At 42.9% G+C, this 17958-nt stretch overlaps 1 protein-coding gene across 5 annotated transcripts in view; it reads right to left on the reverse strand.

Moving 5' to 3' along the window:
• GMCL1 (germ cell-less 1, spermatogenesis associated) overlaps positions 1-17958 on the reverse strand; it is a 178578-nt gene that overhangs the window by 31326 nt on the left and 129294 nt on the right. For all 5 annotated transcript variants that reach the window (XM_068274930.1, XM_068274932.1, XM_068274931.1 and 2 more), the window contains exons 9-10: positions 11182-11272; positions 1424-1564 (exon numbers count right to left, since the gene is read on the reverse strand). In XM_068274930.1, coding sequence (XP_068131031.1) covers positions 1424-1564; positions 11182-11272 — 232 coding nt within the window. The remainder of the gene's footprint in view (positions 1-1423; positions 1565-11181; positions 11273-17958) is intronic.

Raw genomic sequence — 17958 nt, forward strand, 5'->3', positions numbered from 1 at the left:
TAATAGTTGGGCAAATTACCAAAACAAAATTCACTAAGATTTTTACCCCATGTAGAATTTCATTTGGAACTGAATGGATAATTGTAGTGCATAGAAAATGCATGAAAGATGTGATAAATACAGCATGTGTTTTTATTAAAGTGCAAGTCCTTGCTGCATAAAACATAACATAACATTTTCTATTCGCTCGAAACAATTAGTATCTTATAAATCTTATAAATCATTTTTATTGTCTACCTAATAATATTGTGAAATTAGGGCAATATGTTTTAATTATGAACTTTCTTATTTTCCTGAAGCGTTGAATTACTCAAAACAACAAAATTCCAGAATTGCTTGGCAGTACTTGGAGTATTTATTGCCATATATAGTGAAAAAAATGACATCCAGTGTAACAACATTCAAAATACAAAAGGATGATACATATCACTTCTGGCAGTGAAGGGGTGTCAAGATGGGCGGTGGGCGCCGTAGGGTGCACGGCCTGATGACTCTTGGAACAAGCTTCCTCTGAGGCTCTAATGTGCACAAATTGGTGCTGTGCACTACTTCCTTAGCCTCTCATAGGGGAGGCGCTAACAGTGCGAGTCCCCCATTCCCGCCGTCACCACCCTCCCTCCACACTTATAAGCCAATATCAGGGGATCTGGGCTTGAAACTAAAAGACGTCATCAGATCACATGATTGCTGCAAAGCATAGAGGACGTCATCAGATCACATGATTGCTGCAAAGCATAGAGGACGTCATCAGATCACACGATTGCTGCGAAGCATAGAGGACGTCATCAGATCACATGATTGCTGCAAAGCATAGAGGACGTCATCAGATCACACGATTGCTGCGAAGCATAGAGGACATCATCAGATCACATGATTGCTGCGAAGCATAGAGGACGTCATCAGATCACATGATTGCTGCGAAGCATAGAGGACGTCATCAGATCACACGATTGCTGCGAAGCATAGAGGACGTCATCAGATCACACGATTGCTGCGAAGCATAGAGGACGTCATCAGATCACATGATTGCGGCGAGGCATAGAGGACGGAAAGATCACTCTATGATGCGTGCGCATTTCTGCAGTTCATTTCTTTGTGCCTGCCCATACTCTTTGTTTTGGACCTAGTGTTTAAATTTCTGTAGTTATGGCTATAACTATTAAAGGCAGTGGATCAAAAGGGCAGACAAATGTGACAGCCTCCATATGTCTGCCAACTCGGGCTCCCTTTAAAAGCTATGTTAAAAAAAGACCAGGACACAGCATACATAATAAACCCTAAAACGCATTACTAGCTGTCAATCCTAGTAGAGCTTGGAGAAGAATAGGCATAATGGGAGGCCATTCTCTCTTGATTTCTACTGTGTCCTCGCAAATTCAGCTATTCACATCATTGTAGCATATGACCGGTTCCTCTCTCGTACCTGACGGTATCATAGCATCCCGCTCAATAATTCTTGCCGACGCCAGGTCGCTGATGATGTACTGCATCCGCAAGTATCTGAAGACTGGCACGAAAATGCAGCCCTGTTCAGTTTCCAGAAAGGTGAGGTTTTCTTCCAACTCTGCAAACAGACAGGAAGGTCAAAGGTCAGCATTGTATGACAGCAATGTTAATAACCCCAGTTGTTAAGGTTCACTCATTTTTCAGAGTTGATGCAAATGTTGAGAAAATTAAAGAGAAGATACTTACCTTAGAAATGGGTAGCCCCTCCCACATCCTCCCGACCCCCACTGTTTGTTGCCGCACGCAGTCCCCCAGAACATATCTGACAAGAGCTTGTCCTTTTGGGTTTGCATGACCACGCTTGTAAGAGAAGTGGGGGTGCAAACTTTCAAGAGGGTCTCGGGCAGAAGTGGTGCTCTGGAGGACATGGGAAGCCTCTGTAGGCTTCCCTCTTCTTAGGCAAGTATTTTTTATTATTATTATTATTTCATGCTGCCTCAGGTTCTCTTTAATAAAGAGGGAAAAAAAAAAATCTCTAAATGGGCGTAATGTAAATTTTATATTAAAAACCCTGGGGCCACGCGTAGTCTGCTTTTACCTTGCGCCATGTAGATTTAACCTCCCGGGTGTTCAGTTTCTGCAGGATTATTGTGCAAAAAGTGGTTCAACTGATTTTCATGAAATTTTTGCCAAAATGTGCCAAGCAAGGGCCTACTATAAATAGAGTATAATATGAGTTTCAAACACAAAATTATGCCAAAAAAATAAATGTAAATACACCAGGCCATAATTTCCCAACTCCCAGCTTTTTGACAGGAATGTGAGATTGAACGCAATAAATGGATGTGAAAAAACTGAGCCCTGCCTCAGAACTGCTGGATGAGCTTGACTCATCCATACGGTGTTCCGCTATTTTTTCACTAGACGAGTCAGGCTCATTCATATTGCCAGGGAGGTTAACTACAGCATCTCCAGATGTGACTACACAAACCCACCGCTGCTAGACTTAGCTGTCCAATGACAGATGAGTTCCATGCACCTTTCAGAGTCAGTCACAGTGATTACAGAAACATTTAAATAATAATAATTTAAAAAAAGGCTCTAGTCCTTAATTAATGGTGGCTTACATTTGCCATAAAATATATCAAACATACATATGTCATATATAAGAGGTTTTATTAAACTCTCAAAGGGTACCTAAAATATGCAAACAAAAAAACAAAAACAAGTTTCTTACCTGGGGCTTCTGCCAGCCCCCTGCAGCCGTACTGTGCCCGCACTGTTTCCAAGCAATCCTCCGTTCCCCGGCCGCGGCTCACTTCTTTTCGTCGTCCACAGTGCCTGGCGACACGAGTCCTTGTATGCGCTCCCATCGCTGAGAGCGTCCTGCAGGCACAGTACGAGCAAATCTCTACTGTACCTGCACAGGACACTCCTAGCGATGGGGGCATGAACAAGGATGCGTGTGGCCAGGACCGCGCAGGCGCAGTGGGCGGCGACTGAAGAACCAGTCAACTGCGGCAGGGGATCGGAGGATCATTTAGAAACGGCGCGGGCACAGGACGGCCCTTTTGATTATCTGATTCTTAAGACAGGCTTTACAAGCTGAAGAGAACACTGGTGCATGCCAGGACAAGTTGTAAGCACAACAAGATGCCGTATCCCACTAAAGGGTGTACACCTCTCCCAATTTTGTAAATATAGCGTTTCATGGGACGACACTAAAGATATGACACTTTCAAACAATTTAGTCATTAGGCAGGAAACTGCTATCGTGTGTGGTCCCTTGTGCCCCTGCACCCACTTCTTACAACCCCATCTCTAGCAGTTTGCAAGTGTTAGCATCACAGCCATAGCTAGCTCTATCCATTGGTGACTGTATTTACGATACATCTTGGATTACATTAAAATGTAAGTATTCGGATGGTGCATACGGCCTGACACTTTTCCGATGATCATCACACAGTCCATTTGACTTAAGCAAGCAGAGAGCCACCATGACTGGAGAGGGTATTTCCTCACACATCAGATCATCACAGATCATCATAAGGAATCCATACCATCTGAGTGATCATCACAGCTGCTACGCACAAAGGAACACGCCCTAGACGCCATCTTGGTAACTATTATTAATGGCCATTTTAGTTATATTGCTTATCACAGCGCAGCATATCTGAACATATGATGTATTAATTGTGTTTCATTATTTGATAGTTTATATAACCACCTGAAAGGGGTGAATTTCTCAAACGTTGCAAATTGGACAAGTTCATAATATTTATGCTTACCATATGTTCATTGATAACTGGCTGTGAGGTTGTATAACTCATTCTGGAAGTAAGCGCTAGATATTTTAAACTATCTACCTTTGGCGTTTCATATATCATATTCAGACCACGCCTAGCAAAGTTTATGCTGACTCATTGGATATTTCATTCCAAAAAATATTATATTGTTATCCTAGCTCTGTATAGTAATATAGACCAGCATATGTTAAAATGCTGATAGAGATGGTATTACTGCTAGATAATTAATTGCATTCTGATTTTACTTGTGGGACAACGCCCAGTCGTTCTATCCACCGAGTCATCCTAATCTGTTATAGTTAAATGGGATAGCTGGCATCCACCATTTTGTTTTTGATCCGCCATTTTGTTGTTGGGTAAATTGACTGTTATTAGGTCCGTCATCTTGTCTCCACAAGTCCTGTGGTAAACTGCATGATTGACACGACCTGTTCAGTTTATGGATAGCTATGACTCATGGTATGTGCTCTGTGATTTTTGTATTGAGTCTATTGTTCAACAGTATCTGATAAGACAGGCTTGAAGCTTCTTATGCTGGGCATAGACGGTTCGTTTATGCCCCGGTATCGAGCCAGCGGCTCGGTCCCCGCGGGCACTTCCTTATCAGTGTTTCGTTTCTACCATTGTCCGCCCGCGGGGACCGAGCGTGGTATCGACCTGCCGCAGTGATCGGACAGGTTATTATCAATCGAGGCATCAGCGGCTCGATTGATAATATAAAACGAACCGTCTATGCCCAGCATTATACTAAGCCTATTGTTTTGCAAGCGTTGTTTGATTTGGTAACTGAACTGTGAGTTGATATTTTCCAAATAAGCTTACCACCTGAAGTGTTGTTACTTTTTATCTAAAAACCCACTTGATCACATCTTTTTATTAATATATTTATGTAATAAATTGTTATATTTTTTATTTGCTTGTTGCATTCTTTCATATTTCTACCAGTATAATAGGAATAGTTCGGAAAAAGAACTCATAAAGCGGGCATATCTGTATATCAGAGATCAAAGTAACTTGGAAGCCCTCCTACTTTTAAAGGGTGTTTTAAGTTATTTTGATACCATAGTCACAGCTTGTGTGACATCATGGCAGGTTCATAACCACGCCTTAATTTGTAAAACGCCCGACAAAGGAAACCTCCATATCCTTCTCAGTTAAGGTTCCCTTTAACCACTGACACTTTTGAATCAGTAAGTTCTGCCATACAACTGTTTCTTTAGGATTAGATACTTAACTCAGGAGAAGGAAGCCTCTAGATCAGGGGTAGGGAACCTATGGCTCGGGAGCCAGATGTGGCTCTTTTGATGGCTATATCTTGCTCACAGACAAATCAGTAGGGGTTGATTCACTAAGCTACACTGAACAAGCAGCACAGTTTAGTGTGGCAGTGCAAGTAACGTTTTCAAAGTAGCTACCCCCAAAACTACAAATTGTATGGCCCAAAACATATTGTATGGCTCTCACAGAATTACGTTTTAAAATATGTGGCGTTTGTGGCTCTCTTAGCCAAGAAGGTTCCTGACCCCTGCTCTAGATCCTAAAGAGTCTTCCCGCGTCCTCGTACATCAGTCCCTTCCAGAGCTGGGACCCTCAAAGAGTGACCTCCCTACGCACCAGCACCATCCTGCTCGGGTGGGAATAGCAGAGCTTGATCAGGTCCAAGCTACTGCGCAGGCGGCTCTGCCTGTGTAGTAGTGCAGACCTGATCCGGCCCTGCTTTGTAAAGGAAGCTGAGCAGAACTGTGCTAGTGCATCTTAACAGGCGCTTTTTCGTGGGGGTCACAAGGCCGTGGAGAAGGATGTCAAAAGGAGGGAAGCCTCTTTAGGATGCAGAGGCTTTCCCTTCCTGAGGTACACATCCCCTAGTACAGTGTTGGGCAACCTACAGCCCGCAGGCCATATCGGCCCATTAGTGTTGTAAATCCAGCCCGCCAATAGAGGATCACATTCCTCTCCTCCCTCAAAATGTGCATGCAGTGTATGATAATAGTTTAACTCACGTAATCACACTTTTCAGCACCGATCTCCAAGTCCACGGAGGAGTCATGTGACCTGCTGTCAATACATACCAGCACATCACATGACTTTACCGTTGCCATGAAGATCACCGCTGGAAGGTAAAATTGGGTGAATTACAAACCTATAATTATGCATGCTCACAACTCTGCAGGGAGGGATAAAACAGAGAAACCGAGAGCCCAGTATATTGTAGAATGTATTGGAACCGGGATGAATAATGACAAGTAAGTATTATACTCATAAACGTGGGTTACCACCTAGGTAACCACTGTGTAGGCAGGTGGGGAGATTAGACCTGTCCCCACTCAGGAATAAGATGTCGCTCTCTGAAGAAGGAAAAGAGGGGTGTATCACCCTTCAAGGGTGGAAAACTTTGAACGCAAGACGTACAGAGGCGCCAAAAGGATAAAAGTACGCTAAAACGGTTAAAATATTCGGGTGGCGGTGGTGGACCGGTCACTCCAAAAAGGACACGAATTTGTCACTTAGGAGAAAGACAATTTAATCACATACTCCATGAACTCGCAACGCGTTTCACGGGCACAATCCCGCTTCATCAGGCATTAAAACATACGGAGTATCACACGGCTATGGGTCCAATGCACGCTTAGCTTGGAGATGCCAAGCATGCATTGGACCTATAGCCGTGTGATACGCCGTATGTTTTAATGCCTGATGAAGCGGGGTTGTGCCCGTGAAACGCGTTGCGAGTTCATGGAGTATGTGATTAAATTGTCTCTCTCTTAAGTGACAATTTCGTGTCCTTTTTGGAGTGACCGGTCCACCATCGCCACCCGAATATTTTAACCGTTTTAGCGTACTTTCAGCCTTTTGGCGCCTCTGTACATCTTCTGCAGGGAGGGAGGAAGGGAGAAAGGAGAGCTATGCAGGTCGATAGGGGAATGCAGCTCGCAGCCGAAAAAGTTTGCTCAGTCCTGGCCTAGTGGAACTTTTTTTGTGCTAGAGGTACACTTTAATATTCCATTTTAAAGCTAACCTAAACTGAGAAGGATATGAATTTTGCCTTTTAAAATAATACCAGTTGCCCGACTCTCCTGCTGATCCTGGGTCTCTAATACTTTTAGCGAAAGCCCCTCAACAAGCATGCAGATCAGGTGCTCTGACTGAAGTCAGACTGGATTAGCTGCATGCTTGTTTCAGGTGTGTGATTCAGCCACTACTGCAACCACAGAGATCAGCGGGATGCCAGGCAACTGGTGTTGTTTCAAAGGAAACATCCATATCCCTCTCAGTTTAGGTTCCCTTTAATATTCCACTTTTCCAAGGAAGGAAAACCTTTGCCTCATCCCTTCACCTGCCCAAACTTCCCTATTCTTTTAACCTCATGAGCAGCTTCAATGGCCAACAGGTAAGCTGAATTAACTTTTCTTTCAATAACAATCATTTCATCAGATTAGACCTCTGTGATTATTAAAAAGGGTGACAACAGGGCCATTTACAAAGGGAATATCTCGCATATTACGAGTTTTCTCCAACAACCAGCATCTTTCTTTTAATCTCCCCACTGCAGTTTCTCTGCACAGCACTGGACTGATTAACTGCTATAGGGCAACAGTTTCAGACAGCTTGATGAATGAGGCAATTTTCTTTGTAGAAAAATGGCAGGTCATTCATTTGAGGTCTACTTAAACCCTATTCACAGCAAGCAAATCAGGTAAACATACAGTTACAAAGCATGGAGATACCCAGAGCACAGAGTCCTATGGAGCATGTCGCTCCTGTTATGAGCACCTGAAAAGCAGACAGAGGTCACTCCATTCAACGACTTGCCAATATTAAATCTGCTCATTAAAAAATAAACTGAATTATATAATCCTGCCTAGACCACAATCCCTGTTAAATGGTAACAACAACAATGGAGACATTACTAATTCATTTGGAGTAATCAAGCTTTCTGATCACAAACTCTCCCAACTGAAGATTTCCATCTACCCAATATAAGGGACACTGGTCGATTTGTTTTCATCTATATCAGGCCAATTCAATCATTTGCTCAAATCTGTTAAAAATCGATGCTGCAAACGATTACCAATTGCTTCTGAAAACTGATCGATTTGTTTGAGCGGTGGAGGGGCAGGTGCGTATCGCTAGCAGCCTTTAATTGCGGGATGAGCGATGTATGCAGCTGTCCACCACTGTTTCTCCTGTGTCCTCTCCACCGCTTCCACCCTAGTGGTGAAGGCAAGTAAGGCAAGTCGGTGAAGGCAAGTAGTGGTGAAGGCAAGTGCCATGCTGCTCCTAGCGTTTGGCCTCTTGGAGACAAGAGAAAGGGAGAAGCCCCGGCGGTGGAGAGAAGACACGGGAGGAAGCCCTGGCAGACAGGTGAGATCCCCTTCACCATGCATGGTCCAGACCTAGGGACCCAGTAGGCTGTGTGCACAGATTTTGAATCTATTTTTTGCTGAAATCTAATGAAAATCTGTGTGCAGTGTGTGGAAGGATTCAGTCAGACAGATCCCATTCGGATAAGATAATGATCAGAGAAGGATCTACGAGGTCTGTTGGCCACATCAACCAGTGTACGGCCAGCTTTATGCCAGAATCCAATCGCGGGGGCTGCATACTGACGATAGTAGGGCAACAAGTCAAACAAGCAGTTATAGATTAGATATCCTTTTTTTTTTTCATGATTGCAGTGACTGCAGTAGAGGATACCATTTTTAGGAACGGGCTCCCTGAGATGAAAATTTTCAAAAAAGGTTCTTCTACAAAAAAAGAAAGGCCTCATGCAGAACCTTCCACCGGTTATTCCCAGATAGAGTGTAAATTGTAGTACGCATTTACATAATGGATCACAAATGGACATGGATTAACCACCAGTCTTGCAGTAACTTTCAAAATTCAATGGAAAAAGACAGACTCTCCTCTGGCAGGCGGAAGGGGGGCCTCAAAGTACTCGCATACGATGATCCGGAACTCGGAATCTTTTAGTGATATCAGTGCAGTTGTAATCTAGTTATATTCTCCACAGTCATGACCTCAACCGGTCGCCTCTGAAGAGTTTAATACAGTGTGTGTCTGAGGCTTTAGTTACACAACATTGCAATAGCATGTTTAAAGTGAACCTCCAGACTAAAAATCTACTCAGCAGCACTGAAAAGGCTTGGCGTTTCTTTAACAGTTTCACAGCACAGAACTTTGTTTTTCTTATTAAAGCCTGATTTTTAGCTGCACAGAAGCTAAGCTCCGACCCATCAAAGAAAACTGCCCGAGCATTTTTCCCCTGATGCTGTGCAAAGCATGATGGGATTTCTGATGTTGTTCTCATTGCCTAGCAACTGGGAGGGGTGATCAGGACACAGGACAGTTGGAACTGTGTCTCATGCTCCCTGTCACCTCTGGTCAACCAAAAAGATGGCTGCCCCCATGAAATCACATCATTTGCCTGTTCTTTTAAAACAGAGTGGGTAAGAGATTATATTACCTATCTATTTTAATTAACATAACTAACGTAACTTAATGACAGTATGTTTGTTTAGGCTGAAGGTCCTATTTAAGTCATGGGGGCATTAAGAATCCTCCCGAGTTACCCATGGTCCTACCACTAGCATCATTAATAGCTTTAAAAGCATTGCACATACACACATCAGAAATTACCTCGGACCACTCACAGAATGGAAGCCAACCTTTCCACAACCAGCGGTAGAATGTAAGCACACCACAAACATTACTAATTCTATGACATGCTTGAGTCCTGAAGCATCTGTCGGCATTACCAGAGGTGCCATAACCTACAGACCGGGGTGCATACAGAATCTGGATAGAAAGATCTAATAATTAGGCTACTCAGCCAGCACTAAATAACCCCCCAAAAATTGTAGGCAGACCAACAAAGCTAAATAACATTGCCCCCCTTCCTCGAGTCTACCAGCAGACAGCTTGTCGGTAGCCTAATGGAGAAGGGGCATCCTAAGGGGGCCCCCCTCCCCCGCAAAAGTCTCCCCTGCCTCTGTGCTGTGGTGAGGAACACAGAGCCGAGAGCTGCAGAGTTGTAAGCCTGGGGTCACAGCCTATTTTTTTAAATTAAATTTGGGGTTTAAAAGACGCTGCAGCGGTGGGGAGCTGCTGTAATGGACTACCTGATATGGCTAGACATACCATGTTTCCTTGAAAGTAAAATCTCCCCCGAAAGTAAAACCTAGCTCAGATTTCAAGCAGGCTGGAAATTTAAGCCCTACCCTGAAAATAAGCCCTTTTGGCAGAGAGGAGGGGACACAGCTGTGCAATAGGAAGAGGCAGCCAGGGAAGCAGTGTGTGGATGGACTCATCCCTGGACAATGTCAGCCTCTGCTGTCTCTGTCCCTTCCCATCCACCAGTATTGCTGTCACTCTCTCCCCTCCCCTCTGCAAGCCCCCCTGGTGAGCGAGATGTGCTGGCTACTGTCATCTCTTATTTTCTCTGGGACAGTGGGAAGGGGTGAGAAAGAACTGTGGTGTGTGAGGAAGAAGGAGACTGGATTTGGACTGTGTGGACTGTGGAGGGAGTTTCTGCCAGCACCACTTTGCAACCATAGGCTCAGCAGAGTTAGTATGGAGAAAGGTGTGTGTTTGTGCTCTTTCTTTAGCTGCATATGCTGGCTGTCCTCTCTCTTTCTGCTCAGCTTGTGCCTCAGACAATACAGCAGTGGCAGGAATCTAAAGCATGTGCCTGTCCTCTCCTTACTATAGATCTGAGTTAGATAAGAGTGTGAGTCTGGGAGTAGAATTCAGAACCTAAGCAAACAGTACAGTGACTTTGCCATTGTACTCTGAAGTGAGATTCAGATTTTGTATAAAACTCACATATTGTGCACAAATACTGCTGTTTAAGTTTTCCCAGTAGCCCTATGTTCTTCCTTAGTGGGTTCTCCCAAAATAAGACATCCCCTGAAAATAAGCCCTAGCACATGTTTTGGAGCAAAAATGTATATAAGACAGTGTCTTATTTTCGGGGAAACACGTTATCAGGTAGTATGTGTTTGGGGAAGGGGGGGGGGGGGGGGGGTGTATGCCAGCTCAGGTTTGCTTTAAAGGGAATCTGAAGTGAAAGGGATATGGTGGATGCCATATTTATTTACGCTTACACAATACCAGTTGCCTGGCAGTCTACTGGTTAGAAGTGCCTGAATCACACACCTGAAACAAGCAGGCAGCTAATCCAGTCAGTCTTCAATCAGACATCTGATCGGCTTGCTTGTTCAGAGTCTAAGGCTAAAAGTATTAGCGGCAGATCAGGAAGACAGCCAGGCAATGTGCATGGTTTAGAAATAATATATCAGCCTCCACGTTCCTCTCACTTCAGCTGCGCTTTAATCGTTTATTTTCAGTTTTTATTTCAAAATGAGTGGTATTGTGGCTGCAAATTGTGGCTCATCTGTAGTCATAAAATCTAACCAAACATCTCACCAACCTTTCCTGCGCTTGGAGAACCAGGCATCTGCTTCAGGCAACAGCTGCTTCAGGGAGCCATTCCAGGAAGGCACTAAATGTAGGAACATCCACTGGTGGAGAAAGAAGAGAAAAATATCAGCACCATTGCCAACAAGAAGACTATACTCATGCAGGAGGACACTGGGGGAGATATATCATAACTAGTGCAAAGAGAATCGGAGTAAACTGAGCGCAATGCAGGTGCAGTGGTCGCTCAGCTTGACCAATCAGAATGCTCGGTATAAGCAGCTACTCCATTAATGCACCAGTTCTTCCATGCACTGGTTTTGAGAAATCTGACCCACTGTATACAATAAGGGCTTTTTTCCACTTGGAAGCTTGATCACAAGTGAGCTGTGCTTGCGATCCCGCGACCCATTTCCACTCACCTCTATTGTGCTGTGAGGCCGCCGGGAATGAGGCACGATTGTACCGAAAATCATGCAGGGCAGCAATAGCAATTAGGGTAAAAAATGAACTGAACTAACGGAAAAGGAGCACCGCGATTCAATGTAAATGCAATGCGCTTTTGAGCAGATCACAATGTGTAGAAATGAACCCGAAAGGCTCAATCACAATGAGTTTTTCAGTTGTTATGAGATTCTTTTAAGAACTCCGTGCAATCGCAACATACCGATATACTTTTGTAAACCTAATTTAAAAGATATCATTATATATTTACAAACCGCATTGAAAAACATGTATCAAATCTGTATGTAGAAGAAAAAAAAAATTTGAGCCAAGGGGGCCGTGATAAACTGTATAGATTGGAAGCTTTTCTGACAAATGGTGCACATATAAGCAATAAATCGAAACAGAACGTTCCATTTTTACAGCTCAGCAACAACTGTTGTGAGTTAGTCAATTCAGGATTTCAATATCTAGCTGGTATGAGCAGAATTAATGATGGGGTCAATCAATACCCAAAGTGAATGTAAAATGCAACAAGTTACTAACTTAGATCAGTGAACAGGACATGTTTTCTAATCTCATGGCAATAAACAGGAATATTTAGACTTGCTTACATGTACATTGTATTATATAACACCCAAGATATGACAGCTGCTACCATGCAGGTGGGAGGAGAAATACATAGCGATAAACATAAGGCACTGACAATTAGCTAAAATTTGTCAAGTTTCAATAAAAACCTTTTCAGCATAACACACTATATTTAGCATCCTAATAATAAACAGGATTTGCTGTTTAACATATCCTAATATGAATTCATTAAGAATACAGGAATTTATTTTCCAATCCCCTTTTATGAGGAGGGGTGCAGGGTGTCGTCGATGGGATCAGGGGTGGGGCAAGGTCATGCACTGTAGATACATCCCACAGAAAGCGCTCCAGCATGGTATGGTATCAAAGCATTTAACATTGTGATCCACATAGTGAGGCTGTGCCAGACTGGACCCAGAAAAAGCGACAAGACCAAATGTGCCCACAATCTTGCAATTGTCTGGAAAAGGCCAAAGTCGAATGTAGTCCGACATTGAACTGGAGAGGGTTAATTCAGAACTCACAACTGAGAATCATCATGTGACCGTCAAAATCAGATCTGTGGGAATTCACCACAACATTTTTATTCAATGTTAATATATAACAGCCAAATTATGCCGTATGGAAATTGACCAATCAGCTGGAGCAGATTTAACTAGTGCTTTTCCAAGTTGAACAAGTATGCATATAATTTGCATACAATTAAAATCTCATTGACCATATCTATTAGGCAGACATCTGATGGAATATTGATAAGACTGCTGTCACTGCTACCTTTTTACTGCCCAGTGCAATACAAAGCTATATAAAATTGCTCAACTGCTGCATCTTACTTCTCCTGCTCTCACCCAGACGATATTTTTTTAACCTAAAGGACACGTGAAGTGAGAGGGATATGGAGACTGCCATATTTATTTCCATTTAAGCAATACCAGTTGCCTGGCTCTCCTGCCGATCCTCTGCTTCTAATACTTTTAACCACAGACCCTGAACAAGCATATGCAGACCAGATGTTTGAAATGTTCGTCAAATCTGACAAGATAAGCTGCATTCTTCTTACTGGTGTGCAATTTAGACATTACTGCAGTCAAATAGATCAGCAGGGCTGCCAGGCAACAGGTAATGTTTAAAAGGAAATATGAAAGCCTCCATATATTTATCACTTCATGTTCCCTTTAAGTATTATCTAGATGTCCCCTACTTTTATTAATTTCATTAAAGGGCAAATATCAAAGAAACTAATTCTGTAAAACCGCTATACCTATAGAGCTAATGGCCAGTAACAAGAAAGCTTTTCTTATGTCTTTAAAGGAGAACTGTAGTAAGAGATATATGGATGCTGCCATATTTATTTCCTTTTAAGCAATACCAGTTGCCTGGCAGCCCTGCTGATCTATTTGGCTGAAGAAGTGTCTGAATCACACCAGAAACAAGCATGCAGCTAATATTGCTATATCTGGCAAAATTGTCAGAAAAACCTGATCTTCTGCATGCTTGTTCAGGGGCTATGGCTGAAAGTATTAGAGAGCCAGAAGATCAGCAGGACAGCCAGGTAACTGGAAATACATATGGCAGCCTCCATACACCTCTCACTACAGTTCTCCTTTAATCACAGCCTGTGTGAAGGAAATACCTCCTGTATCAGAGGTCTTCTTTCCCAGTCCACATTGGATAGTAGGACTGTACCATGTAGATAGGTGCCACTTCCCTGTCACTCACAAAGGAATAACATATTGCTTATTTCTGCCCTGCACACACATACTGGACGTGTGCACGCTTACATGCGGCGGTCATAGGGGCGGGAGGGGAGTTATGAGGGACTAGAGCCCGTTATATTAACAGGCTTGATCCACCAAGTTATAAAAAAGCTTAAAAAAAGCCTTTGAATTGCCATTTGCTATTAACTACTAAAAATTACAGTATATGTGACTTTTAGAATTTCAGCTGACTTTTATAGTTGCCCTTCAAGATGCATAGTTTTTAGAGAATATAATGTCTAATTTTAAAAATAAAAACAAACCAACCAAAAACATTGGATACTGAATGGAGGCATTTTGGCCAAGTTTACACAATCCATTAAGATTCACTTACGGCACGTCACAACGGATATCAAAACCGGTGACTCATAGCAATGCAAGTGTCTCAGCCCAAGGTACTTCATCACCAGACATTTAACAAGTGGAAATTGCTGCAATGGAATTATACACACAATGGGGTCTACAGGACAATGTAAAGGCACGTATATCATCACTGGCGGAGCCAGTGCACGTGACGTCAACACGCTTGGGAACCAGCGGCGGTGAGCAAGGAAAAGCCTGAGGGAAAGCCCGAGAGCAGTGGGGAGTTTTAGTGCGGGACGCCGCTCGGAAGCCATCCACAGGTCTAAGAGGGCCCTAAGGTTCACGGCTCAGATACACCTATATCTATCTTGGAGTTTGTAAGTAGGAGATTGGTGCAAGAAGCGCGGATGTAACGCTACATTGGCCTCAATTCACTAAACTTACCTCCTGTCTTTAATAACTCTTCTAGAGTTGTTAACATGGTGATAAGGCATGTAGTATTCAGGAAACATTTTACCTCAGGCAAGCCTAAAGTTAACTCTTCTGTCTTTAAATTAACTCTCCAATCCTTAAAATAACTCCACAGTTAAAGACAGGCTGTTAATTAGCTGCATGTGAAAATAACTACAGAGGAGGTAAATTAAATACAGAGGAGGTAAAGTAACTACAGAGGAGGTAAATTAACTACAGGAGAGGTAACTTAAGGAATAAAGAGGTAAGATAACCCTCTCACGTGTGGAGGTAAGTTTTCTCTTGCCTTATTATCTCTAGCATGATCTTAGTGAATTGAGGCCATTGTTAGAACATACGCAATGAGAGATTTATTGTCTTTTTATTTGAAGTTTTATGAAGATTAAAAGCGATTCTTAATCTGCTGGATGGTGTGGTTCAGAGGGACCTAGTGAAACACAGAATTGAGCTTGAGATCCACCTGAAAAACGAGGTGGTTTGAATCTGGTGAGCCCCTTTGATGTTGGTGTCACGAGTGGAGGCACGCTTTCACACTTGCACAGGTCGTGTTACAAAAGTGCATATTTAGACAGAATCACGCAATGTGCAGTTTGTTTTCTCTATTTTAGGTCGTACTCATTGCACAGTGAGAGCGCAGTGGAACTTTTTTGTCAATGTAAAGGCACGATTGTGGCATCAGTGCAGTTACAAAATTACATTACACTGCAACATGCATAGACTAAACGTAGCCTAAAGGTGGCCACACACCATACAATTATTTAAATATCTGTTCAATTTAAGAATTGCATTCAATTTTTCTGACTGATTGTAACATTTCAAAAATATGACCAATGTACCACACATACCTATGTTAAATTTTTCCCCCAATTATGATAAAAATGATTGGAAAATCAGTGAAAATTGCTAGGGTGTGTATATTAATAAATTGACAATCCAACACACACCATACAATCTTTAGAGAAATTGAAGAAAAATATCTGGCATTCCAGATAGATAAAAATCGAAAAAAATGGGAAATCCAATTGGATTTTCCAGTCGAATGAAAAAAAAAAAAAAAAGCTTTCAATTTTTTTGGGGAGATCCGGTCATTTTTATCGAATTGCCGTAAAATCGGATCATTTTATTGTATCGTGTGTGGCCACCTTTAGGCTTCTCACGGCAAACTTGTGCATAATTCTTAGATTATCACTTGCACCAGGCTTTCCACAACTCTGGTTTCAGTGCTTTCCGTGCTAGTGTTTCAGCTTTCGCACTACGCTTACAGTTTATATTTTTTTAGAGGTGTTCTTTCGAGGTGTCATAACGGCGCATGCATGAAATAGAGCAGAGAATGTGTTACGGTTTGGTTCCATCTTAAAGCTAATTTGCAGGAACTCATAATTTCAGATTCTGCAAAATTAGGTGTTACTAGATGTCTACATAATTCTATATAACCTACAGAATCCAGCTGAAGGGCTGAACATTAGTCAGCGCCATGTCACCGGGTGACGGTGTTAATAATTTGTGAGGTTCTGCATACACATCTGTGACAAAATGTCATGCACTTGGCATAACAAACGCCTTTTAATAATGTATTTTATAATATATATTGTCTACAGTAATTGCCTCGGCTATACAAGAAAAACTGCTTCTTTAGAGGGGAAGAAACTTGGTAAGCTGTTCACACTGAACAGTGAACATAACTAAAATACTAAAGTACATTTGATAGCAGTGCTTCCTGATATTCTTTTGCTTCAGCTATTTTTTTCTCTCACTAGTTTTGGCCCTCATTCCCCTAGCCCTAAGCGATTCGGCCAAAATTAAATCCCCTTGTTGACAACTAACCTCCTCTGCAAAGGTTAACGCCTTCTTCATGCTCAACTCTAACCTCTTCCTGGCACCTAACCCTAAACTCCTAACATTAACCTCTTTCCGACATTAGAGTCCGGATTTATACTTTTTCCACCACTAGGCCAAGTATGCTGTGGTACCCCTTCCATCTACAGCAGTGCCCCTCCCATTCCATGTGCAACACCCTCTTCCATGTGTTAACATCTATACATATACAGCTCCCTTGGGCTTCACCTTGTGTTTTCATGTTTTTGCAGCCTTCTCTTTCATAAGTAGCAACCCCTATGTCATGTCCAGATGTCCCCCAGGGCAGCAGCCTCCCAAGGCCCAGACCTTTGCAGAAATCCAGCCCTGCCTTTATTTGACAATAACATTCTAACTCTGACAACTAAATACACCCTCCATCTACACTACCCACCTATCTATAATGCAAATCCTATCTACCCTACTACCTAACTATAACCTTACTGCTTTAAACCTAAACAACGAAACCCTTGTACATACCCTAGAGCTAGACAGTTCTTGGCCAGGGCTGTAAATACCAAAAACCTAGCATGTGTACGGTGACCCCAATTCCCTTTCTGTGCCTCAGCCAATGATCAGCCTGGACTGTTGGCAGAGTATTGGCCAAGGGCATTATTCACCACCTCACCTTTCCCACTTTGTTGTGTGCCACGGCATCAGGCCCCCGCCCCCCTTCCATAGCAACACAACAAGTCACTAGCCTGGAGACTAGCGACTTGTCTATGCAGCCTCAGCTCGGCACTGTCACCAGAGGAATAGACTAATGATCCATGCCCAGCAACAGTCCTCGTGTGTACTTTTGTACGAGGTTTAACACAAACCTGTAAGGTTTAGAATCCTAAAATTTAGATAGATACTTCAGGAGGTGGAAGCCACTGGAGCCATCCCAGCACTGAGCATTTACTCAAAACTGCTGTGCACAAATTTCAGTCCACACAAACGACTGGCACTGCTGTCTGCAAATATAGCTTTTATTCCATAAGAAAAGCAGCAGTAAGAAAGGCAAGGTAAGGAATAAAAAGAGCTATATTTGCAAACAGCGGTGCCAGTCTTTTGTGTGGACTGTATTGTGCTCCCCAGGAGGCACTGGGGTGCTACTTGGGCACGCTGCATACACATTTTTGGAATGGTTCTACCTTCCTTTTGTTTTTGTGCACAAATTTGAGAGCAGGGTGAAGCCGAGAGCCTGCTCGAGCTGTGCCTGCTGAAAGTCTGGGGTGGTGTTACTGCTATTACCCCTCCAAGTTGACAACTTGTGGGGGAGGGGGAGGGGATATGTAATTTGGGCATCAGCTATTGCTCCTACAGAATTGACTGCTTTTTTTTTGGTTTGAGTTCCGGACCCCAGTTTAGTCACAGAGCACCGCTAT

The sequence above is a fragment of the Hyperolius riggenbachi genome, chromosome 3, assembly GCF_040937935.1.
Source record: "Hyperolius riggenbachi isolate aHypRig1 chromosome 3, aHypRig1.pri, whole genome shotgun sequence".
Lineage (NCBI taxonomy): Eukaryota > Metazoa > Chordata > Amphibia > Anura > Hyperoliidae > Hyperolius > Hyperolius riggenbachi.